This window comes from Gobio gobio (genome assembly GCF_949357685.1).
Source record: "Gobio gobio genome assembly, chromosome: 4".
Taxonomy (NCBI): Eukaryota; Metazoa; Chordata; class Actinopteri; order Cypriniformes; family Gobionidae; genus Gobio; species Gobio gobio.
Window position 1 is genome coordinate 34,947,848 of NC_137100.1, and position 25,912 is coordinate 34,973,759.

The 25,912-nt window shown below is 37.2% G+C and overlaps 1 protein-coding gene across 1 annotated transcript; it reads left to right on the plus strand.

The window, feature by feature from the left end:
- The first annotated feature begins 1,301 nt into the window (after window positions 1–1,301).
- On the plus strand, window positions 1,302–22,077 carry arhgap35b (Rho GTPase activating protein 35b). The gene is made up of 7 exons (XM_079815317.1): window positions 1,302–1,972; window positions 12,564–16,532; window positions 17,620–17,761; window positions 18,182–18,259; window positions 18,433–18,564; window positions 18,757–18,862; window positions 18,954–22,077. Exons 2-7 carry the CDS (start codon window positions 12,804–12,806, stop codon window positions 19,318–19,320), a joined length of 4,554 nt encoding a protein of 1,517 aa, XP_079671443.1. The 5' UTR covers window positions 1,302–1,972; window positions 12,564–12,803; the 3' UTR covers window positions 19,321–22,077.
- The last annotated feature ends 3,835 nt before the right edge of the window (window positions 22,078–25,912 follow it).

Sequence of the window (25,912 nt, forward strand, 5' to 3'; positions counted from 1 at the left end):
GCAGGCAAAAAACTCAACTGTGGAAACAAGACATCTGCTAAGTAAGGCACACACAATATACAAAGATACAATAAACACACACACACACACACACACACACACATGTTGGGTTTTCGTGTTTTATAGTGGCATTCCATAGAAATAATAATTTTATACTGTATAAACTCTATATTCTTAGTAAATCTAAGTATCCCCTAACTCTAAATCTACCTATCACAACCTATATCAGGGGCATTTTTTTTTTTCCATTTTCAAAAAACATCACTTTATAAGATGTTTTCCAAAATATGGGACCAGAAATGTCCCCACAAGGACAAGAATTTCATATATTGTCATCTTTGCGGGGACATTCTGTCAAGGCAGGGTTTACCTTAATCACCCCCCACACACACACACACACACACACACACACACACTCTCTCTCTCTCTCTCTCTCTCTCTCTCTCTCTCTCTCTATTATCTATGCTTGAGGACAATGGTGATCTTTGACCTCTTCTTCATTAACTTTCACTGTGAGCATGCACATGCATTATAGTGTTATACTTTTAGCAACCATATTTATAGCAAGCATTACGCATTGTATTATAAAATAAATGCCCTGACTTTATGTCAAGAAAGCATTTTTAAATGACTTTTAAAAGGACATTGTCTTTTTACTTCCTCACACATTTATCTCAGAAACTCTGAATGAAAAACAGATTCACAACGTGTGTAAAAGTACCCTATTAAAATACTTGATGTGCAAAGAATGTTGATGAACAAGATTTCCATTTATCACAGTTCTACCAATTTGTTTGTTTGTTTTTTCAGATAATGGGACGTCAATATATTCACCAAGGATGAGCATTTCATGATCACTTTTGATTTCAACTTGCAGTTTTTTTTGTTGATGAATACTGTTTCCATTGACAAGATCTATGTCACAATCACAATAAAATTTAAAAAATGACAAATGGTCCCATATGTGTAAATCACGTTATAATGTTACACGTTAACGTAACATTAGGCCTAAATGAAATAAAATAAACTGGTTTAATAGTGAGTATCGCCAATGTCAAAAATCTTCGTAACTGAGTGTGAAATTTGACAATAGTATTTATTCACATGGTTTAAGATATTGCGTCACAAAGTTATTTTTAGAATTTTATATGATCACAATCATCTGCAACAACATCAATCACTCTGTATTTGAAAGGATGCTGCTTCGCCTTTAGGTCGGGCCTGCGTCCGCGTGCGCGCGCTCGAGCTCGGCTCTTGTAATTGGCTCAGCGCTGTGCTGTTGTCCATGCGCCACTGGGCGAGTCTCGGCTGTCTCAGTAACCCTCTTTTATCCTCAAAAAAGGAGAGCGAAAGAGGGCAGACTCAGAGTTGGGTTCGGGCGGATGGACCGCCATTATTGGGAGCCTTGGACAACCACTTTCACCCACACGCACATATATATTTGAACATTTAAATACATGCGTGGCCCAGATTGCTCGAGATTTGGCTACGAAAAACTGGATGTTGTGTCTCAGTGTTAAGGCATCGCTGCATGCTGTCTGCACACGATGAAATTAGCATTTTATGGCCACAACAAAGGGCATTATAATTGACCAAAACCACCGTGTTTAGGACGGAGGAAGACATTAAACCAAGCTTTTTTTTCCCGCACGGAAACGACTAACGTTAGCCTCCAAGAAAGGACATTTCTTTGTTTGGATATGTTGAGCCGTCGGTGGATTTTCACAGCCGTTTCTATACTAACGCGAGATCAGTAAATTGCGTCTGACAAAAATATCCCTTGGAAACTGCAAGTCTGTCAAACCACAATCAAAGAGCCTCCAAGGAATTGAATGTCCTCGGCTTTTTACGTAGTCTTTTGTGTTCCTTCCTTTCTGGTTTCTAACAACATTGACCGAGCCGGTTGTAAGCCCTCTCTCGCTGGCCTGGAAGAGGGGTTGAGAAGGGAAAGGGAGGACTGAGAAAGGCACTGGTATGTATTCTCCCTGGTATTTCGTTCAAATCAATATTAGCGAGCAAAGTAGTCTGTGTCACCTGCTACGTGACAGTTTTCGGCCGTTTTAGGAAGCCTATAAATCGAGTATTGAAATAATGAGTAACGTTAACCTACGTAGTTCCGAAGGGAAACTGTATGTATGAATAAAAGTGATTGCCGTCTGTTGTGCAAGCAGCGACTTGGTTGCATTGAAAACGGATTTATCTTGCTCTCTTAAATTCTCTGAATGTTATAAGTTGGCAGACTATTTCCTCACGTGATGTGCACCTTGTTAGTTGCTATGTAACGCTTGACAGATTCGCAGAGCATTTAATTGTAGAATACACCACCAACGGATAGTAACGTAGATGAGTCGCGGTCATTTATTATAACGGCATACATACGTGGGGGAAATGTCACAGACATATGAGTGTAATTTCTGTAGAGGTACCACACAAGACAGCTAAGCTGCTCATAGGGAGGCAGATCTGAACCGTGACGCATTACGTAGCTGGCATTTCTTGCTAAGGCTATGCTGGGCCTACACTCAAATAAATAAATAAATAAAGCTTTTTTAAGATTTACGCGTTTCAATTAATAGTAAAATTCCATCAAATTTAATTGTGTAATCATTACATATTATGAATTAAAATTTAAACGAGTTAAAAAAAATGGAGCTTAATGAAACATTTTGTATAGGCCTAAGTCTTAAACCTAAATGTACCGGTAAACATTGTCACGTATTTTTTAATTTATGAATACGAATCACATAAACGAAATAGTCCATTCCCTTGTTCCATTAAGATTTATACTGTTTTATTAAGCTCTTTTTTTATACTCATTTAAAATTCTTAATTCATTCATAATTTTTTTTTATGGCTCAGAACTTCAGATGTGTATTTTGCTTGTAGAGTGCCATGGGGTCTTTATTTTATTTTTTTTTCATACACATACAGCCAAGACAGTGTTTGATGTATGTTCAAGCCTTTTTTTCTCAATGTATATGAAGTATTTTCTCAATGTCTGTGGGACACAAATTCAGGCCAGGAGATTTCACACTCATCCAGGCCATCTTATACAAATTTTGAAACCACAGACAACCCTAATTTTTTTTTATGGCCATCACATAAAAAAGGTCTAAATCCTTAGGCTGGGGCCATGTAAAATAATGAAAGGTTATCTCTTGAACTACTCATTCACCTCCATCAGTCTGTCTCTCACTTGTGTATTTAGCTATTTTTTCTTGTACCTGTCACTTCTTCACCAGCAGGTCTTCTGTTATGAACAGAGCTGTCTCCAGTTCTGTACTTTGCACATAATCAAAACTTATTTCAGTTAACTTCATAGTATTACATAAAGACAATGTGTTGTTGTTTGGGTCATTCTTGGGATTCGGTGCCTTTTATGTCCCCAGTAAAGATCATGGGGCCTATACCATGAAGCCGGTTTAGCTGGCTAGCCAGATATGTTTAAGCTTAGTTTGTGCCAATCCTGGGTTTAAGGTACCATTAAAGTGGTTTGGCTTTTAGCTGTGTTCATCTCCATAGTAACTTACCCTCCACAGCTAACCTGCTCCAGGGCAGGTTATGTTCTGGATAAGAGATATCAAACTGAAATTGGACCAATCAGCTGTGAGCAAAGTGACACATATCTGATGCAATAAAGTCACTCCCCTTTTTCTTCTCCAAATTAAAGGTCACTACATAGCAAATGGCTATTAAAGACTTAACCCTCTGGCTTTTAACAATGCTTATTTATAATAATAATAATTTTGAATTATTTAAAAATAATTTATGTAATTATTATACCCTTAATCAATTACACATGTATAATTTTAGTAAATCAATCATTAATATGCATTTTGTTAATATTAAAATAAATAGCCTATATAAAGGTCATACAAATAAGCTTTAAATTCAATAACTAAATCTATAAAAAATTACATGTGAGCATAAATGTTCAATTCTCTATATATCAACTAAACTAACTTCATAACTTTTACTTGCATTGATGTATAAGATTTTTCTTAAAGTTGTCCTCGACAGCTCTTCTTCTGTGTAAATTTGTTTCAATTCTTAATATTTTTCAATCATGTATATTCTGCAGAAGAGTGAAGTTAATCACACTGCTTCTCTCGTGAGAAGTGAATCTCAGTTTTACTGATCCACAGCGTGTGATTGGCTGTTCACTACTGATGTCACAGCTAAACTCCTAAACTCAGGATCAAAGCCTGAGTTGACAGAGAAAGTTGATGATCAGCATCATGGGACCAACAAAGCCTGAATAGATTGGTTTGGTTTTGTCAACTCAAAACTAATCCTGTAACCCTGAGTTTGTTAAACTACCATCATGGTACAGGCCCCTGGTCTTACTGCCTTAAAATTTTAAATATACATTTTAAAGCTGTCTTGGTCATAAATAACACAATTTGAAAGTTTAAAAAAGAATGAGACATTTTACATAATTTTGAACCACCATAAATCACCATTTTTCCTATGTCCCCAGACTTGCGTACCGCATTTTCATGATAAATACAGCACTTGCTATACATGATCACCCCCCCCCCCCTTCCCACACACACACACACACACACTTTTTCAATTGTTGGGTATATCAGTAATGATTATTTTTTTAATGATCACATTTAATTGAACAAATATAATAAAGATTTTTAGCTTGTCCCTCAAATTATCCACTCTGCTATTTTTGACTACTTTTCCTTCTAATGAAAATTGGAAAAATGAAATAACATATTATCATGATAAAGCAGTCATCACTTCTTTGGCGGGAAAACAACTTGGGCAAGTGAGTGAGATCCTCTATTATTTTAATAGTCTATTTTTACATATTTAACTTTCAAATTTGATGTGGTCAACCTTAATATGTCACTCTTTTGGGGGAAATATGAAAAAAAGTTTATATTTAGAAACATATTTCAAAATTGCAATTTGAAAAACCATTTGCGTTTTTATTTGATAAACCTTCTATGTTAGCTTCTTTTTGCTGAGATACGGTTCAGGTCTTAAATCAGAAGACCTAACAGAATGGAGACTTGGAGTGTTCATAGGGAATTAATTTATGTTTCAAGTTGAAGTAGTGTATATAAAATTCTTTAGGAATGTTTTACGTATTGTTTCCTATCAAAATCCAAAGAAAGGTAATATTAATTGGCTGTTTGTGAGCGATAGGAGATTATCCATCCATTCTTTATACCACTTGTCCACCCTGTTATTACATTGTGGGTCCTTATGAGCAGATTTTTTTTTTTTTTTTTTTTTTACAATTTCGTAAAATCCAAACTAACTAAACTCGGTGACAATGAAAATATATTTAAAGAACAAATAATGTAGTACTTTAAAAACTTACCAAAAAAGCCTTCAAGGGTATATAAGAAAACGAAAAATGTAAAATTATGTGTTTGTGTGAGAGAGTACAAATCTTGCAAAATATATATAACATTTTGGATAATTTATTAAATTACATGCCTTTTAAAGGGACAAAGGTACACAAGTTGTCTAAGATAATGTACACAAAGAAGTATTTTAAAGAGATAGTTCACCCAAAAATTAAAATTAGCCCATGATTTACTCACCCTCAAGTCATCCGAGGTGTATATGACAGTCTTCTTTCAGACGAATACAATCAGAGTTATATTACAAAATCCAGGCTAATCCAAGCATTAGAATTGGATTTATAGTTGCTCTGTTTTTGAAGTCCATAAAAAGTGCATCTGTCCGTCAAATAACGTGCTCCACGCGGCTCCGGGGTGTTAATAAAGGCCTTCTGAAGCGAATCGACGTGTTTGTGTAAGAAAAATATCCATATTTAAAACTTTATCAAGTAAACTGTCGGCCGACTGCCTTCTGTGGAAAATGGTTGAATGTTGAAAGTGAAACTCAAGATGCATACGCGACGTCATGACGAACTGGTGGCGTTAGTCTTTTGATCGGCAGGGGAACTTTCAACAATTTTTCCATATATTGAACAGGGAAGGCGGTCGGCCGAAAGTTTACTTTATAAAGTTTTAAATATGGATATTTTTCTTACACAAACGTATCGATTCGCTTCAGAAGGCCTTTATTAACACCCCAGAGCCGCTTGAAGCACGTTATTTGATGGGCAGATGCTCTTTTTATGGACTTCAAAAACAGGACAACTATAAATCCAATTCTAATGCTTGGATTAGCCTGGACTTTTGTAATATAACTGAAAGAAGAATAAAAGAACCATCTTCGTCTGAAAGAAGAATGTCATATACAATTAGGATGACTTGAGGGTGAGTAAATTATGGGATAATTTTCATTTTTGGGTGAACTATCCCTTTAAACTGTTGTTCTTTTGTCCCTATAACAGTGTGGGCATTTTTTATCTATTTAATTTATCTGGTTTAATAACAGGTGGTTAAATTTATTTAACCAAGCCAAAATAATTTTTCAAATGTTTTTCATCACCCTATCATGATTACACAAATTATTTTAAAAACTATGTAATTTTCTAAATTCTATATTGTCCGAATGTCACAGGATATTAGGAATGACCCGTTTTTGTTGTTGTTGTTTTTTTATCTTAAAATTACTTAAATACCCAAGATTTCACAAAACTATATTTCATACAAATACACTATATTGCCAAAAGTATTGAAACACTCCTCCAAATCATTGAATTCAGGTGTTCCAATCACTCCATGGCCAAAGTTGTATAAAATCAAGCACCTAGGCATGCAGACTGCTTCTACAAACATCTGTGAAAGAATGGGTCGCTCTCAGGAGCTCAGTGAATTCAAGCGTGGTACCGTGATAGGTTGCCGCCTGTGCAATAAGTCCATTCCTGAAATTTCCTCAATACTAAATATTCCACGGTCAACTGTTAGTGTTATTATAACAAAGTGGAAGCAATTGGGAACAACAGCAACTCAGCCCCACAAAGTAGTAGGCCACGTAAAATCATAGAGCGGGTTGCCAGATGAATGGTACTTGCCTGACTCCATTGAGCCAAGTGTAAAGTTTGGTGGAGGGGGATTATGGTGTGGGGTTGTTTTTCAGGGGTTGGACTCGGCCCCTTAGTTCCAGTGAAATGAACTCCCAATGCTTCAGCATACCAAGACATTTTGGACAATTTCATGCTTCCAACTCTGTGGGAACAGTTTGGGATGGCCCCTTCCTGTTCCAGCATGACTGCGCACCAGTGCACAAAGCGTCGGTCCATAAAGACATGGATGAGCGAGTTTGGTGTGGAGGATCTTGACTGGCTTGCAAAGAGTCCTGACCTCAACCCGATAGAACACCTTTGGGATGAATTAGAGTGGAGACTGCGAACCAGGCCTTCTCGTACAACATCAGTGCCTGATCTCACAAATGCGCTTCTTGAAGAATGGTAAAACATTTCCCATAAACACACTCCTTACCCTTGTGGAAAGCCTTCCCAGAAGAGTTGAAGCTGTTATGCAAAGGCAAAGGGTGGGCCAACTCTATATGAAACCCTACGGATTAAAGGAACACTCCACTTTTTTTGAAAATTGGCTCATTTTACAAGTCCCCTAGAGTTAAATAGTTGAGTTTTACCGTTTTTGAATCCATTCAGCCGATTTTTGTATCTGGCGGTAGCACTTTTAGCATAGCTTAGCATACATCATTGATTCTAAACAGTCCATTAGCATCTCGTTCAAAAAATGACCAAAGACACTTTCAATATTTTTACACTTTCAACCTATTTAAAACTTGACTCTTCTACAGTTACATCGTGTGCTAAGACCAACTGAAAATGAAAAGTTGCGATTTTCTACACCTATATGGCTAGGAACTACTTTCTCATTCTTGCGTAATAGTCGCGGATCTTCGCGGCAGTACCATGGCTGCAGCGGCGCAATGATTCGTTGGTTTTCTGTGAAACATGGTGGTAGTATACACCTTCGACTTACTATCACAGCCCTTTACAACACACAGAACCATGGCTAATCACACAGGTAAATCCACAACACAATTTGTCGGCTGCAAGCCTGAAACTTTCTCTGCAACTACACAAACTTTGTGCCGGTCACATTGAAAGTTACCTAGCTGGGGCCTACTTTCAGGCGCTGTAATATCATTGCGCCGCTGCAGCCATGGTACGGCCGCGAAGATCTGCGACTATTACGCAGGAATGAGAAAGTAGTCCCCAGCCATATAGGTGTAGAAAATCGCAACTTTTAATTTTCAGTTGGTCTTAGCACACGATGTAACTGTAGAAGAGTCAAGTTTTAAATAGGAAAAATATTGAAAGTGTCTTTGGTCATTTTTTTGAATAAGATGCTAATGGACTGATCAGAATCAATGATGTATGCTAAGCTATGCTAAAAGTGCTACCGCCAGATACAAAGATCAGCTGAATGGATTCAAAAACGGTAAAACTCAACTATTTAACTCTAGGGGACTTGTAAAATGAGCCTATTTTCAAAAAAGTGGAGTGTTCCTTTAAGAATTGGATGTCATTAAAGTTATTATGCATGTAAAGGCAGGCATCCCAAAACTTTTGGCAATATAGTGTTTTATTTATTTATAATTTATATTTTAAATGTCAAAATTAGTACAATTATACCTACATCATGACAATCTTTATAAAAAAAATTTTTAATACTGAACATGTTACTGCATTATGACTCATATTGTGTTGTCTGCCCTAGCTCCCTACAAACATACTATAAATCAATGTGAGCATTTGGCTGCTAAATTACTACTGTAACTTTACAACAGATAACAATAATGTCTTTACAATATTTTGAGTGACGATAGTAATGCGGTGCCACTGCTAACAAAACTACTGTAGTTTTGTGTTTGTTAACTTAGCTAAGCATTAAACTGCTAAGATAAATGCTTAGCTAAGTTAATGAACACAAAACTACAGTAGCCTATTTATAGATATAACTGATCTGCACTTGAACAGGTCAGTAATTTTGCTACATTTCGCTGGTTCTTCTTGGAGACCTTTCCCTCTCTGCTCTACCTGGCCACTTCCTTTGCATCCTTGACTCTTCACATTGATTACTCTGTTTGAAACTGTTTGGCGGAGCGCACATGAGCAGAATTGTAGCGTTGCCCGTCCAGACAAACCGATTCATGATATTTTAGCCATGGGCCAAATTTTAACAAAAACTAAACTTTAAAAAAAAAAGTCTTGCAAAAAGGGTACTTATGTAATCAGAGTTGTTTATTATATATTTTATTTATTATTATTATATATAACTCATATTATTTAAGTTGTTTTTAATAATGATCAACCTGCAAAAGTGACAAGGCCCCCCAAAATGGAAATTCTTTAAGAACATGTATGAATCTTTCTTATGTGAAATTGAATGAATTTGAGAATATTTTGCTCACTCTTCAGTATAATGTAAATGGATGAGTACTGGAGTTGTCAAGCTACAAAATGACAAAAAAGCATCATGAAAGTAGCAACAACTAAAAATGTTGTCAGTTTTTCAAAGAAAGCTATCATATGGCTTCAGAAGACGTGGAATATAGAAATAGCCCATTATATCAGCCACTTAAGGTGCTTTTATGGTGCTTTTGTGTCCTGTCAGAAGCTTGAAAGCTCCAGTCCCCATTCATTGTAATTACATGGAAAAACATAAATCAACTATTTAAAATGTCCTCTTTCCATTCCATGGATAAAAGACCATATGGGTTTGGAATGACATAAGTGTGGAAATCACATTTTTGAGGTGTGCTATTGTAATGGAAATGATACAGACATGAATAAAAAAAAAATTAAATACTGTTAATATTTTATTCACTACTTCTCATTGGTTTGTATGCTTACTATTAGATCATGCTCTTTAATTACTTTGAAGTTGGCCATTTTTTAAGGCTAACTGCTTGCCCCTAACTGGTTCAGCAAACTTTACCCCTAATTGCTGGAGTTCAATGGAAAGCAAAAAAAAATTTGTTTTGTTATTTCAGATTTTGTTGTTTAATTAAATATCATACAACCCAATCCATATCTATAACCATAACTAGATCCAGATCCAAACCAGAATATCAAAACATTTGGAATGAACAACCACCTAGAACATCCTAGCAACCACATAGGAACTAGGGATTAGACATGTGCTGGTAAACGGTAATACAATATACCGCAATAATGAACATGCACAATATTGTTATCGTGGGCACTTCAAAATACCGTGAATAATTATTTATTACGAATTATTCAGATTTTTAGAATGCATTTTAAGAATACTTTACCCATCAACCGTTTAAAATGAACAACACGTCAAAGAGGAATGCGCACCTATGTAAACAAACCGTGCATGAGCCGAGCACATGGCGGAATAAGTGAAGGAGACATGCTGAAGTGCACATTCACTCTCTGACAGCAGAGGGCGCTGACGGAACAGCAGAAATGCAGCCGTTTCCCCGGTAATCCTCGTAAAGACTTGAGGCTATTCATTTTCAAACTTAAACTTTTTATACTTTAATCTGGACTAAATTATATGCCCTAGATATTGTTTGAATATGTTCTGACTGTTGTTCAGTCACACACTTTACAATAAGGCTCCATTATTTAACATTAGTTCATTCATTAACAAACTGACAATGAAAAATACTTCTAAAGCATTTATTAATCTGAGTTAAATGTACATTTCAGCATTTAATAACACATTATTAAAATCAAAAGTTGTAACTGTATTATTTAATGGACCTGAGCTAACACTAACTAACAGTTGCTTTTTTAAACTAACATTATCAAAGAATAATAACTTCTGTAAAAATGTAGCTATTCATTCTTTGTTAAAGTTAATGCATTAACTGGCGAGGCATTAATGTAAAGTGTTACCTATTGTTCTTTATAATTCTTTTGCACTTAATCTGTTTTAAATATTTGTTTACTTTATACATTTGTGTGTATTGCTTTATTGTATTTAAATGTTTGGTTCTTTTGTTATAAGAAAGTTATTGAACCTGTTATAGTATGACAATACTTTTTTTGTAACTTATTTCAATATCGTGATAACACCGTATACCGTGATAAAAGCTTCAGCAATTAATCGCAACATGAAAATTTGATACCGGCACATGCCTACTAGGGATGCTAACGATTACTCGACGATCGATTATTTGTAATTTAATCAATAAAACGTATCGATGGTCAATTAAGAAAGATAATCATATGATTATCACTAGGGCTGCAACTAAAAATTATTTTGATCGATTAATCTGTCAATTATTTATTATTAATCTATTAATCGGGTTAAAAAATCGAAAACAATTATTATACATTTAAAAAAAAAAAATTACAAATTACATTTAATCCATTATTTGAAACAATGTTTTTCCACATCCTGCCCAGTGCTGTCCTCCAAAAAATGTGTAATATAAAGCCTGTGAAGACAAATATAATGAATGCATCTATGAAGGCTATGCTGTACATTATAAGCAAATTAATTGCATACTATTTTAAAGAAGAAATTAAAATGAATAATTTAAAAGTGATGAAAAAACAAAAACACAATTTTAACTTGTATGAGGAACACAAACATTCACTCTACTGACCATAGTAATTATTTTATATTAATGGGCTATTCCAACAATATTGCCTTTACTGTTGCTGCTCTCATAAATATGATTACTTGTTGCAGGTAGAATTGTAAACCTACACTTAATTTCTAACAAAAAATATTGTAGCAAGATGTGTATTTTAGTATATTTTAGTATTTTTATTGCGCTTATGTTCTACTGCGCTCTTTCTGTTTGACACGCACGCGCCCACCGGCTCTTGTTCATTGAAGTCTGTTTAACAAGACGCTTGTTGTCAGAATATACAAAATGGAAATACTCGTGGGACTTTTTAACATTTACAGATAAAATACTAACCATAAAATGTAAGTTATGTGCTGAGGAAAACGCGTGTCAGAGGCACATCACACGCATCTGTCAAAGCACAACAGGGCAAGATGTGTTAACGCTTTTGCTTTTGTTCACTGAAGCATTCTCATATTTCGGACAACTTGGATCATGTACCTTTCCTGCAGCAGCTCACTCTGTCCTCTTCTGTTTTCCATATGAGTTTTGTCCATAGAAATGGGTTATTATCTACTGTAGAGTGACGTGAATGACTGATGGTTTCCGAAATCGTTAACTAAACGCAAATATCCGGAACATCGTATACTTCATGAAGCCAAGTGTAAAGTAGATTGTGTGGACTATGATTGTAGAATGATTTTGGAGTGAACTGTGTTACATAACTAGTTTTTAGTATTCACATAATGTTGTGTAGGTTTGCTAGGAATTAATCAATATAAAAATCAATCTGAGAAATTGATTTGTATTTATCGAAAAGGTGCTTTTTATTTTTATTAGAATTGGGTCATTGATTTTTTTTGTTAGAATATATTGTATCTTATTAAAAACATGTTATTGAAATTCTCAATGTAGATTGTTAGGCACTTTAAGGGGTTTAATGTAGGGTTATACTGTGCTAATTGAATATCATTTTAATATCTGTAAGAATTTTTAAAGTAGTTTTATATTTTCGTAATTTTCCTTTTAGGCAAGCAAAGCACATCATTTTGCTGATAATTGGTTTGATCTTTCTCTCTCCCTTTCTCATTTAGGTTAGTCCCTATTCCTGCTTCTGCCTTCTTCACGTCCCCTTTTTCTCTCATTGGTCCCCTCTAATATGGCCAAAAAAATCCAAGCAGCTTTCTTGACCTGAAAGGATGATTGAAACATCAGAACTAAAGCCTCAATTGTAAATCAAATACAGGGCCCTAATTTCAACATTTTATGGACATGTTTTAAAGAGTCTGCCTCTGTCAACCTTTGGGGCATGGCAAGATGAAAGCCTGTGTACGATGATGATGGCTAAAAAGCAAGAATCCCGTATGCCTATCTACAACCTTGTTGTTGTTGGCCTGTCGGGAACTGAGAAGGAGAAAGGGCAATGTGGAGTTGGCAAATCCTGCCTTTGTAACCGTTTTGTCCGCCCTAGTGCGGACGACTTCCATCTTGATCACACTTCTGTACTAAGTACCAGTGACTTCGGTGGCCGGGTTGTTAACAATGACCATTTCCTGTTTTGGGGAGAGGTGGGGAGAGTTTTGGAAGATGGTGCAGACTGCAGGATGCATGTGGTTGAGCAGACAGAATTCATTGATGACCAGACGTTCCAGCCCCATCGCAGCACAGCCTTACAGCCCTACATCAAAAGAGCTGCCTCCACCAAACTGGCTTCTGCTGAAAAACTCATGTACTTCTGCACTGATCAGTTGGGACTGGAGCAAGATTTCGAACAGAAGCAAATGCCCGAAGGCAAGTTGCAGGTGGATGGCTTTCTGCTCTGTGTGGATGTCAGCCGTGGTATGAACCGCAACTTTGATGATCAAATGAAATTTGTCACCAACTTGTACAATCACTTAAGCAAGACTAAAAAACCTATTGTGCTAGTTCTCACTAAGTGTGATGAGGGTGTGGAGCGATACATCAAGGATTCTCATACATTTGCCATTACAAAAAAGAACTTGCAAGTTGTTGAGACTTCGGCACGGTCCAACGTCAATGTTGACTTGGCTTTCCTTACCTTGATGCAGCTCATTGATAAGGGAAGAGGTAAACCCAAGATCATACCTTACTTTGAGGCATTGAAACACCAGAGTCAACTGATTGCCTCTGCAAAAGACCGCTATGAGTGGTTGGTTAACCACATTGTGAAGAATCACAATGAAACTTGGCCCAACATCAGCCGACGAATGCAGACTTTACCTGAATACAAGGAGTATGTATTTTTAGAAGGTACGGGTAAGGCTAAGAAGCTATTTCAACAACATATTCACCGGCTAAAACAGGAGCATATTGAAAAGCGTCGTAAAGCATATTTGAGCGCTCTTCCACTCGCCTTAAGTAGCTTGGTGTCCGAATTGGATGAAATTGAACATTTGAGCTGGTCTGGGGTCCAAAAGGTCCTTGAGTCTAAAAAAGATTTTGATCATTGGTTTGTGGTACTGGACGATGCGCCATGGGAGGACACGCCACATCTTGATAACATGGAGGATGAGCGCATCCCCTTTGATGTGCTAGACACCACGGCTGCTGAAATAATCTTTGATGCACACCTTGAACACTTGCGCAATGAATGCAAGCGTGCCCAGATGCGTCATGAATTCAAAGCAAAATTAGCATCTTCACCTTTCGTTACTCCTGGCAAACCCTGGGAGGAGGCCCGAAGCTTTATCATGAACGAAGACTTCTACCAGTGGCTTGAGGAGCCAGAATATTTGGACATTTATAACCGGCACCAGAAAGCAATCATAGACAGGGCAAAAGAAGATTTTCAGGAGCTTTTGCTAGAGTACTCTGAACTCTTCTATGAACTTGAGCTGGATGCCAAACCTAGTAAAGAGAAGATGGGAGCAATTCAAGAAGTATTAGGTGAAGAACAACGCTTCAAGACACTTCAGAAATTGCAAGCTGAAAGGGATGCTTTAGTGCTGAAACACATCCATTTTGTGTATCATCCTACAAAGGAAACATGCCCAAACTGCCCTCACTGTGTTGACAATAAAATTGAGCAAATACTAGCTTCATGCTTCCCAACACAATACCCTTTCTTTGGAAAGCCCCATTTGATTGATGGAAAGGTAGATAGGATCAATCTTGTTATACTGGGCAAAGATGGTCTTGCTAGAGAATTAGCTAATGAGATTCGGGCATTGTGTACCAATGATGATCATTATGTGCTTGAAGGTAGAATGTATGAGCTTGTCCTTCGGCCAATTGAGGGCAATGTTAGACTTCCTGTTAATTCGTTTCATACATCCACATTTACTCCCCATGGATGCCTGTGTTTATACAATTCAAAAGAGTCCTTGTCATATGTTGTAGAAAGTATTGAGAAGTTGCGAGAGTCCACACTTGGCAGAAGGGACAACCATATGGCTCAGCTTCCCCTGTCACTCTTATTAGTAACCAAAAGAGGTGTTGGAGGACTGGGTGATATTGGAGGCGAGACTGCTCAAGCGTTAATCTCACAGGGTCAGCAGGTAGCCATAAAACTGCATTGTAATTACCTGGAACCTGTCTCCCCAGGCACTGGCTATGGGAGAAATGTGAACGATAAGCAGATCAACCAGGTCTTAAAGGTCCTACTTGAAACAAGAAGGACTTCTACATTTCGTACCTGTTCTCCACCTGCACCTCCGCTGCCTCCATGTATTCGAGACTTACAGCAGGACCAGAGCCCAGAGGCTGAATTGCGTATTGTCATGTGCCTAATGTGTGGAGACTCCTATGACATTGATCAACTTCTTGCACCATTCCTGCTTCCTCAGCATTGCAAGCCGACCTCTCCCCAAACAAGTGGCACTTCAGTGCTGCTAGAACAAACAATTGGTGGACACAAGCACACAATTGAGTTGTCTCTACTGTCATACCACTCTTCTTTTGCCACTCGTAAGAGTCGGCTGGTGCATGGCTACATCGCTTTATACTCTGCTAGCCGCAAGGCTTCTTTTGAAACCCTGTGTGCCTTTTTGTGTGAGGTTCAGGACATCATCCCAGTTCAGCTGCTTGCAGTGGGAGAAACCCGGACTGAGCTTCTGGACTCTGAGTCTGCTCATGAGTTGTTAGTCCAAGGTGAAGAACTGGCACATGAACTTGAGGGACGGTTTTGCAGTATTGTCTGTGGCCCTGGTGGAGTTGTTGGAGGACTTCACAAACTAGACCTGTTGGAACAATTTTTCACAGAGGTATTAGAAAAGAAAACAATTGTTGAGGCCAGTCACATGTATGAAAACGTTGCAGAGGCCAGTAATACAAATGAGAATGTGTATTCGCCACACTGTGGCTCCCCAAGCCCTGTCACAATGCTGTTGGATTCTGAGGAAGACATGGAAGCTTCCCCGCCTTACCATGATGGTACACTCACATCTCATGGTGGATTCAAACTGCCTGACCTGGACTCAGGTGACACATTCTCTGTGATCTCTGACCTTAGCACCTTTGAGAACAAGCTAAATAATAAAGTTCCTCCACAAGTTAGACCCAAGCCTAGTGTCACATTTGACCTTAGAAAAACAAATTTCAACCCGTATGTAGATGCAGTCAGCCATCGCCGTTCCCTTACATCCAATGTCACGTGGCCTCTAGGAGGAGATTACGATCCTTCGGACTATGCTGAACCAATGGATGCTGTCTCTAAGCCACGCCCCAGCTATGAGGACAGCATATACTCTGTGCCACATGACAGCACACAGGGCAAAATTATTACCATCCGCAATTCCAATCGGATCCATTCTAATGGAGGAGGCAATGGTTCAGACAGTGAAGGTGATGGCAGCTCGTTGGAGAGACGTCGCAAGTTTTCAGCAGCAAGGGTGAAGCCACGGCTCTACCGAGATCGTTCCAAACGTCTGGGGAAGTTCAGCAGTTTCCGCACTAGTTTTTCCATTGGCAGCGATGACGAGATTGGCACACTCACAAGGTCAAAAGACGATGATGTTTCAGCACTTAAGACAGACATACTCAATGAAGAAGGAGAAGATCCCAAAAAGAGGAACATACTGAAAAGTCTTCGCCGAACAGGCAAAGTAAGATTTATTTATTTATTTATTTTACATGGCTTTTTAAAGTATGCTCGCTTGTTTTTAAAATTGTGATTAGGGATGTAATGATTCACTCAACTCATGATGCAATACGATTCACGATACTAATTTCACAATATGATTTTCTCACAATTTTTTTTTACAAAATGAGATTTAAGACCAATTATAAAATAAGTGATATTTCTGCATAATTATGCATATTTATTTGTAAAATTTTTATATATATAATGTCAAATAATAACCCAATTGAACAATAACCCAAATCAACAAATTATTGAAAAAAAATCCATGTACACATTTAGACAAAGAGATAATAACATAAATACAACACCTGGTTCTGCAACAGCACAGATTTCTCCATCAGTTTGTGGAATACATCCTCGTGCTGTTTTTTCTCTTGATGAGGAAGGGGCCTGGAATTAATTTACTACGACAGAAAAGAGCCTTGTATCTTTCGCTGTGAAAACACTGATGCACCTTGTGATCTCCATGGCAATCGCCCTCGGCGCCGCGAGTGGGGCTTTAAATCCGCTCGGTCAGTGTGGTTTGGCCTATTATCTTTTACATGCAGACGGAGGTGCTTTGACTGCCGTGAAGAAGTCCGCTGTGTAACCCGCACCAGTGCGGGCTCGGCAGAAGTGCTCATCGAGGGCGCATGTCAACCTCAAAGGGGCTGCTCGCGAGCAACCTTCTGAGACCTAAAATGACAAATGGGACACCCTGCGTCTCGTGGACTTAACGGACACAAGACTGAAAGTGCACATGAAGTGTGCCATTTGGGACAGGGCCTTCTTCGCGCCAGTGCACGCAGATTCCGTCACGCTAGCTACAACTTGCTCATTGCTATCGTGTCTGTAAAGTGAGGCTGTTTAAAACGTGAATCGCGATTCATTTAGCATCTCAACCGGCTTGAATCGTCACACATTTGTATCGATTTTCAACCCGCTCCGACTGAATCGTTAAATCCCTAATTGTGATATATAATGTTTTATGGCTTCATTAAAGGAGTCAAAACAATGCTAATTGTCTTGTATAATTGTCAAATAATCTGTATTTTTCTTGCTGTTTGTAGAAAACAAGACCAAAGCCTCGTCATTCTATCTCTAAACCTTTGGAGAGTAACTACTTTGGGGTGCCTCTGGTGAATGTGGTTTCCCTTGAACGACCTATTCCGGTTTTCATTGACAAGTGTATTCGTTATATTGAAGCCACAGGTACATTTGCTGCTGCTGTTTCACCAACCTACTCACCCCATAAGAGTTGTTCTTCGGGAACCATATAAGCTTATCATTATCGCAGGGTCCAGTTAAAATTAGATGCTTAATGGGCTGTAGCTGTCATAAATCACACCACAGCATAGTATTGCACATACTTCACTTTTTTCTGACTGGATTTCAGTTATGGTTTTATAATAAAGATTGCTGAACCATATTAATGTGAATTTAAGAACTTTTTACTTTTAGCATTTTTAATAGCCACAATATGTAGTAGTTTGTAAAATTCTATTGGACACTTAAAGTAGAATGACTAGTTCTTAATAATGTTTTAATGCTTAGGAGTCATAGGAAGATCACTTACCTCAAAATGATAAGTTAATCTCTCTCGCTCTCTCGCTCTCTCTCTCTCTCTCTCAGGTTTGACAACAGAGGGTATCTACAGGGTAAGTGGGAATAAGTCGGAGATAGAGAGCATGCAGAGACAGTTTGAACAGGGTAAGTTTAGAAGAAGTTCTATACTTCAAAATTGTTGTGGGTTATAGTTTTGTTAGTGGATTTCTGTGTTATAGTCCACAAAAAAAAGTATTGATGGATGAGTTCTACTGCTCTAGTTCTTCATTTCTTTCTATACCTCACTCCATCACTCTCACTTTGTTAATTTGTCTTAGACCACAATCTGGACCTTGTGGAGAAGGACTTCACTGTGAACACAGTTGCCGGGGCAATGAAAAGTTTCTTCTCTGAGCTGCCTGAGCCTCTGGTTCCTTATAGCTCACAGGAAGAGCTGGTGGAAGCGTTCAGTAAGATCTCACTTAGCATTCTTTAAATGCATTTGTGAAGAAAATAATGTAAATGCATCCACTTGAATTGTAAACTCTTAAGATGTTGCTTGCAAGGGTAGCAAAATTGGGTGTTATGTCATCCATAACACAGTGCATGTCTAAACCTGTGGAATAATCAAGGTTTTTGTGTGTGTGTGTGCGCGTGCATAGAAATTAATGATCGAGAACAGAGGCTTCACACAATGAAGGATGTGTTAAGACGATTTCCCAGGGAGAATTTTGATGTTTTCAAATATGTAATGAGCCATCTAAACAAGTAAGTGTCAAACCACCTGCAGTTACGAACTATTAGAGATCAGTTAAAGTGGAGAGACTCTAAACCTCATCTCCCTTTTTCTTTCTCTCAGGGTTAGTCAGTGGAACAGAGTCAACTTAATGACCAGTGAAAATCTCTCTATCTGTTTCTGGCCGACACTGATGCGGCCAGACTTCACCTCTATGGATGCCCTGACAGCCACGCGCACCTACCAGACAATCATCGAGACCTTCATCCATCAGTGTGCTTTCTTCTTTTACAACCAGCCTCCTGCTGAGTCACCCACTGGCCCCTTCGGACTCCCTGGACCACTGGTGCCCTCTGGATTGCCCCCATCCCCCACAGCCACCCCTTCTTATTGCCCTCCAACACCACATTTTACCCCCCTTTTGCAATCCCCGCCACATTCTCCCCCTCAGAGCCCTCACACAGCCCCTGTAGAACCACAAACGCTGTGAGAAAATGTGGCCTGTTATTTAGTGAACTATATACACACACACTTCAATGCATGCTTACACATCTGCATACACACTTTGCACACACATCTAAATGCCTCTAAAACATGTAGCTTGTTTAGGTCAGTGTTGTATGTGGAAAAATTTGTGCTGAGCTTTCAGTACTTGCATCAGGGATGCTCAGTCCTGCTCCTTGAAATTTGATTTGGCTTGTATCTAAACTTTATAGGACTGATCTACAGTTATTAACTCATACCACACACCAGATGAAGTTCTGTGCGCTTATGAACTCTTGAAAATACTTTTTATTAGTGTGTAACCAACAAAGACTTTAATTACTATGTCAGCACTGCCCTTCGTGTAGTTTATTACAGAAGGGGAATGGTGTTATTTTCCTGAGAGCGAATATAGATATTCTAATCAAGAAGGATATGAACCGTTTTGAAGGACTTTCAAATTTTCCTGTTTTTCCTTCCTCTCAGTAGAAAGCTTGCATTCATTTCACAACAGTACATGCTCTCTTTCTATTCTTTCTCTTCCCTTCTCTATATGAATCTGTGGTATAGAGGACACTATAGTCATGAAGCACTTGTTGTTTAGCCTTTTATCTTTAAAAACATTTTTGTGAGAATAGAATTCACTTTTTCTCTTTCTCTGTCTATTTTATTTCAAGAAGAATGAAATCACTTTAGCTGCAACCATATTCACCACTTTGCCTGGCTGTTGTGTTCCACTCTATCATTATTGGTTTCTACCCCATGCTTCTATTTTAAGTCATAAGAAGTTTAAACGTACCATGGATTGTGGAGGACGTTTTTATTCCTTGCTTTCAAGACTTGAAGTTCTGACACCTGATAGCCTAGAAGGTGACCTAGAAGGAGGTGTCTCCTGTGGATCTTTGCTCATAAATTCACCTAATGGGAGTGTACATGCCCTTTCTTTGAAGGCTGGGATTTAAATGGCAGAGATATCACATGGTTTTGGGAATGCACTTCCAGTTAGAGCTATGAGGGGCTCAAGATCACTGAGACCGCAGATTTACTCTGACCCTTAAACATTAGACACTGAATCAGCAACTCAAAACCCTCATACCTTAATTTTGGACTCAAGTAAAAAAATGTAAAAAAACAACAACAAAAAAAATACACATTTAAGGCCTTTTACTGATGCCTAGTCTGACTGGTTTAAGAACTGCTTCGTTTTTACTCTAACGCACTTTTTTGTGTTTTTATATAGACCTGTATTGTGAACTGTGACACTGAATAATGATTGGTTTCAATTTTTGCCACCATGTTTAAAAGATCAATGGACTTTTTCAAGGTGAATGTGGAGTGACCACACAGATTAAGCCTAATCATGGACTAAAGTTCATTAGTATGTCTTTTGTCCACTATTATGTTTTGGGACCTCCTGTACAGCCTGAAATTTGACTAACATGGACCTTAAATCACCTATTTTTCATTGTCTTCTCCATTTAAATCAATTGGAATGACACGATTTGCCTCTTCTGCTTCTACCATCTCAAGTTCTGTCTAAACTCTTCTGGACAAATCCATGATGTATAAAGACACAATGATTCATCAAGTATAGATTGTATGTATATTGCCATATTACCTTATTTTTTTTCTCTTAAACCACAAAGCTTCTGATGTGAAGGAAACTATTCCTGAACAAATCTTGCTTGAAATGCCACTTCCTGTTTCTATCCAGCCAAGGTAGAAAAGCTGAAGTACCAAAGTAGTGCAATATGGCTGACGAGGGTTCAACACCAGTTGTACATATTTTAATGGTGGGGTTGGGGACGAATATGTCAGATTCAAAAATACTTGACAAACAGCCCCTATGGCAAATCTTTGATGATTTGAAAATGCTTTCATTCATAATCCTCTTCGTTCTGTGTATCTGCTGCTTTTCTACCAGGCTGAACAAAACTGAAAGAATCCCAACTTTACTTGAAGTGTACCATTTTCCTTTCATATTGAGATTTCCAGTGAACTGCTTGAAATCTCTAGAATTAGCAGCTAGTCCAGGTGTGTGTGTTATACTTGTAAGAGTGCAATTAATTCTCTTCAAGCTAATGTGATTGGTCAAGAAAATGAAGGGTAACTGTGATGGTTATATCATAATGGTTCAAGAATTGAGGCCCTTCAAGAGTGCCATGAAATGTTCTATTAAGTAGATGTGTTTGTAGAAGTAGAGCTTCTTTGGGTTTTTTACTTCTGTTTTTAATTTTCTCCTACAAGTCTGAATATGAGAACTTGTTTATTCTCTGTCTGCTGTTGCATTGTGTTGAAGCCAGAATATGGACACAACCCTGATTAGTTGTGATTCTGCAGCATTAGGAGTCATATAAACAATCAAAGTTTGCGCCTCACAATTCCTGACCTGCTGAATTTACTTACCTTGAATAAATGAATTTGCCCTAGAAACTGCTAAGTGAGCTTTAGTTAAAATTCTGGGATACATTTGACAGTAGTAGAAATTCTGATCTGCCATTTACTGATCATTTTCGATATAAACTCATGTGAATTAATTCCTCAGACTTGTAATTAGGGGCCAAGCACCAAAGGTTCTTAGTGTTCTTCTTCTTCTGCTCTTGAGTCTATGGCAGCCCATAGAACAGCTGGCGGGAAAGTTTTGAAATTTGGCACACAGATGGAGGCTAGTCTGAACTCTTATCATAGCAAATTTGGAGTCTCTAACTCAAACCCTCTAGTGCCACCAACAGTCCAAAATTTCACTCACATTTATACGAACTTGAATAAAAATAAATAATAAATGAATTTTGTTTTTTTGTAATTTTCCAAGAAACCTACTTTTTAGGACTCTTTCTAAACCTTTGGTTTGATATTCATGAAAGTTGAACCAGATCATCCTCAGACCATGGCTACAAAATTATGGAATTGAAGTTAATTTGTCAAACTGTTCCTGAATAACGCACAAATTAATTTGACAAAGTGCATGCCAAAATGAATGTGAGGTTATAGCTCTCAAATGCTTTAGCATATTCTGACCAAACTTGGTGTATGACAACTATGACCTGAGAGTAACTGCAAAGTTTTGGCACAGTGCCACCTAATGTTGAGGAGAGTTTTTTTTTTCATTTAAAAATGCTATTTTTGTTTATAACTTCTGAATGTTTTAGCCAAAAATCACAAAACTGGTCTCTTTAGATTTAGTGCAGCATTCTGAGTCAAATGACATCACCCATTTTGGGTGTCTACCATTTAGAATTTTGTTGTAAAATGCTAAACAAAAAACATTGAGCGCATTGACTTTATTACAAAACTTGGTATGGGCCATTGGCACCATACCCTGAAGTTAATCAAGAGGTTTTGAGACAGCGTGACCTTGTGGTCAAATTATAATTCCAAAAAAATGCTAATAACTTTTGATTGGCTTTGCCTATTACCTATTGTAAGTGGTCTTAGATTCCTTAGGTCATGCCAAGAAAATAGACACCAAATTTGCCATAGTCGTCTGAAGTTCCTGTCCGCCATTTAAATTTTCTTTAAAAACCTACTTTTTAAAACTCCTAGACCGTTTGTCCGATTTTCACCAAATTTGAGTCAGATCAGATTCAGACCATCCCGGCAAAAAGTTATGGTTTTCCTGTTGATAGATAAAACCGTTATTGTTCCCCACATCAACGAATTTGATGGCATAATGCCAAACTGCATCTGAGGCTGCATCTCTGCAAAGCTTTGACATATTGACGCCTCACGCTGACCACACCTCAGAAATTTGGTAAAAAAATAAAAAAGATGAAGCATAAAATCATATTACTAGTGAGTGTATTTGTTGTTGTTTTTTCAGCCATTTTAACTAAAATCATCTTAAAATGTCTTGAATTAATCATTGTTGCAGGTGGTCTTTATTCTCCCAGACATAGTGGCATGACTTATCGTGCCTTCTTTGTGCTTGGCCCCTTAATTGCTGCTTGCAGCTATATTTTTAACATTAATTTATCAGAATGATTGAGCCTCTATAGAATATTTTACATAATTTTAAGTTCGCTAATGTTGGTGTAATCGGAAATAGCCTAACCCAGATCAGCTTTATTGAATGCAAATTATATTAAGGGTCAGTTCATCATAATTTGACAACCCTTGCTCTTTGTAAATGTATGTTCTGCTACCCTCTTGTGGCTGTAAGTTGATCAGCAGGTATGTTCAATAAATATATGAGCGCAGTTTCATAATTGAAAATTTAAATGAGAGAGAACCTGTTCATAGCTACTGAATTTTTGAATTTGGGCTAGTTTGTGAGAGAAGGATCTAGACTCTTGACACGCAGCACTCGCCTACCACCCCATTTCATCCTCTTCTTGGTGCCTTTAGTTTTTATTAATTAGCAGTTTTTTTTCCTTTCATGTTGGAGAGAAACACGGCCTTTATGTTATGCTTTAAAAAAAAACGTTTGAGAGAAAAATGTTTTTGGGGGGAGGCATATGATACATTTTACGGACAGTGTGACTATATCATGGGGCTCACATAGTATCATTTGTAAAACTCAAATGAAGGACTTTCCAGAATTACTGTAGTGGTGGCCTGGTTGTGTGTTAAAGTGCAAAACACACTTCCTTTTGTTTGAACGTAATTGAAAACGTTTCTGTCATATATGAACAAAAGAAAAAAATCTTGGTGCTTAGTCTCTTGCTTCTTATTTAAGCTTTTTTTAATGGTGTTAGGCTAGTATAGGTAGCATGCATGACCGAAGGTCTTTACGGGGAGTTTTATTTTATTTATTTTTTTTGCTGGTTTCAGTATTTCAGAATATGAGTCTGATTAAAAATATGTATTTAAGTAAGTTGAAAAAAAGGATCCTGTGATGAAAGGGTCAGGACAGGAGGGCTTTAAATAAATTACTACAAACAATAAATCAATTTTGTTACATGTATGATGTATGTCAATTTTTGTTTAGTTTTTTGTCATTGTGTTGCTGATACTGATGGACTTGTATATGGTACATGTATAATTGTAGATTAAATGTTATGCCAGTACTGATTATACAGTAATGTTCAAAAGTTTAGGATCAGTAAGATCAGAATGTTTTTGAATCTATTGAATCTGTGATCAAAAACACAGTAAAACTGTAATTTAAGAATAACCAATTAGGGGTCCAAGCACCAATGGCGCGTGAATGATTAGCGATCCAATACACATGCATGTTGTGATGTTTTTTTTTACATCTTGAATCTTCAGTGATAGTTAGGGTTTGATTAACTGACACAAATACAGGTGTCAAAAAAGGCAACTGACTTTCAAAAGAAATCACTCCCTCTTACTGTTAGATTAAAAGGGAAGTGAGGAAAAAAATTTTTGTAAAAATGTTTACTGTTGTAAGGCATGTAATCATAGCATTGGTGGTTTTTGTGTGGGCTCATTTAACATTTAAAGTGAGATGAATCGCATGTCATAGGATGTGATATGGCATTGCCTTCAAATGAATGTGAAGATATAATTTTGCAGCTAAAACCTTATTTATCGGAAAGCCTTTTTTATTCATACCAGTGACTAAAACAGTAAATATGTGTTTTTATAATATTTTATGAAATTTTATTATATATCCTATATAATCTTGAGACAAAAAAGACAAATAAAATAGAAAAAAAATGTCAGGATTCCAATATCTTTTAACAACAATATCAGTCTTTGTCTTTCAGTTGAAATGGCTGATAGTTTAGAAAGCCTCATGAGCATCATACATTCACAAAACTATTCATGTTTGCTCAGAATGGCTCGTTCTCTACATGTACAAAGTTTAGAGAAGTTTGCACTTTGAGCAAACAAGATATAGTCTACTGTAGGCATAAAAACCATTGTGGGCCTGTGCCATATATATATGTATGTATATGTATGCATACATACATACATACATACAGCTCTGGAAAAAAAATAAGAGACCACTTAATTTCTCTCTGCAGGGCTGTATATATATATCATTAATGTATATATCACTAATGTATCAGTATATATGTATATATAGTGTGTGTGTATATATATATATATATATATATGTATATATATATGTATATATATATATATATATATATATGTATATATAGCAGCCCATAGAACCACTTGCGGGAAAGTTATTAAATTTTGCATTTTATCTTTATAATAATACCATTGTATATTTTGACACCTACTGTAGTATTTAACAAGAGGTCATGAAATCACACATCTCTGATTATCTCCCCATGTCCTAGTAATACTATATTTAATATTTATAATCATCAGATATTAGGCATATATACCAGTATAGGCTACTATTTGTAGTTCGAATTTCATAACATATTATCCCACAACATTTGGTGGGACATTGTTACACAAATTTGGAGATATATCAGCCTCATTAAGGTTAATTTACCTTGCATTCAGGAAATATGAAATATTATATCATTTGATGTCACAATCTTGCGACTGCTCCATTAGTTTACAGTAAAGAAGCCATATTCTATACGTTTTGTCCACTTAAAATGTTAGTTGAAGTTTCTTGCACCAAAAACTAAAAGTTCCTGAATCGGAGCACATTCTGAACCTCAATCAAGAGAACTCAGATGGTGCTGAACTAATTTGACTGATTTCTGTTT

Coding starts and splice junctions, on each gene's coding strand:
- arhgap35b (XM_079815317.1), top strand. CDS start 12,804: ATGATGATGGCTAAAAAGCAAGAATCCCGTATGCCTATCTACAACCTT. Junction 18,260..18,432: donor GCAGAGACAGTTTGAACAGG/GTAAGTTTAGAA, acceptor AATTTGTCTTAG/ACCACAATCTGGACCTTGTG. Junction 18,863..18,953: donor GTAATGAGCCATCTAAACAA/GTAAGTGTCAAA, acceptor TCTTTCTCTCAG/GGTTAGTCAGTGGAACAGAG.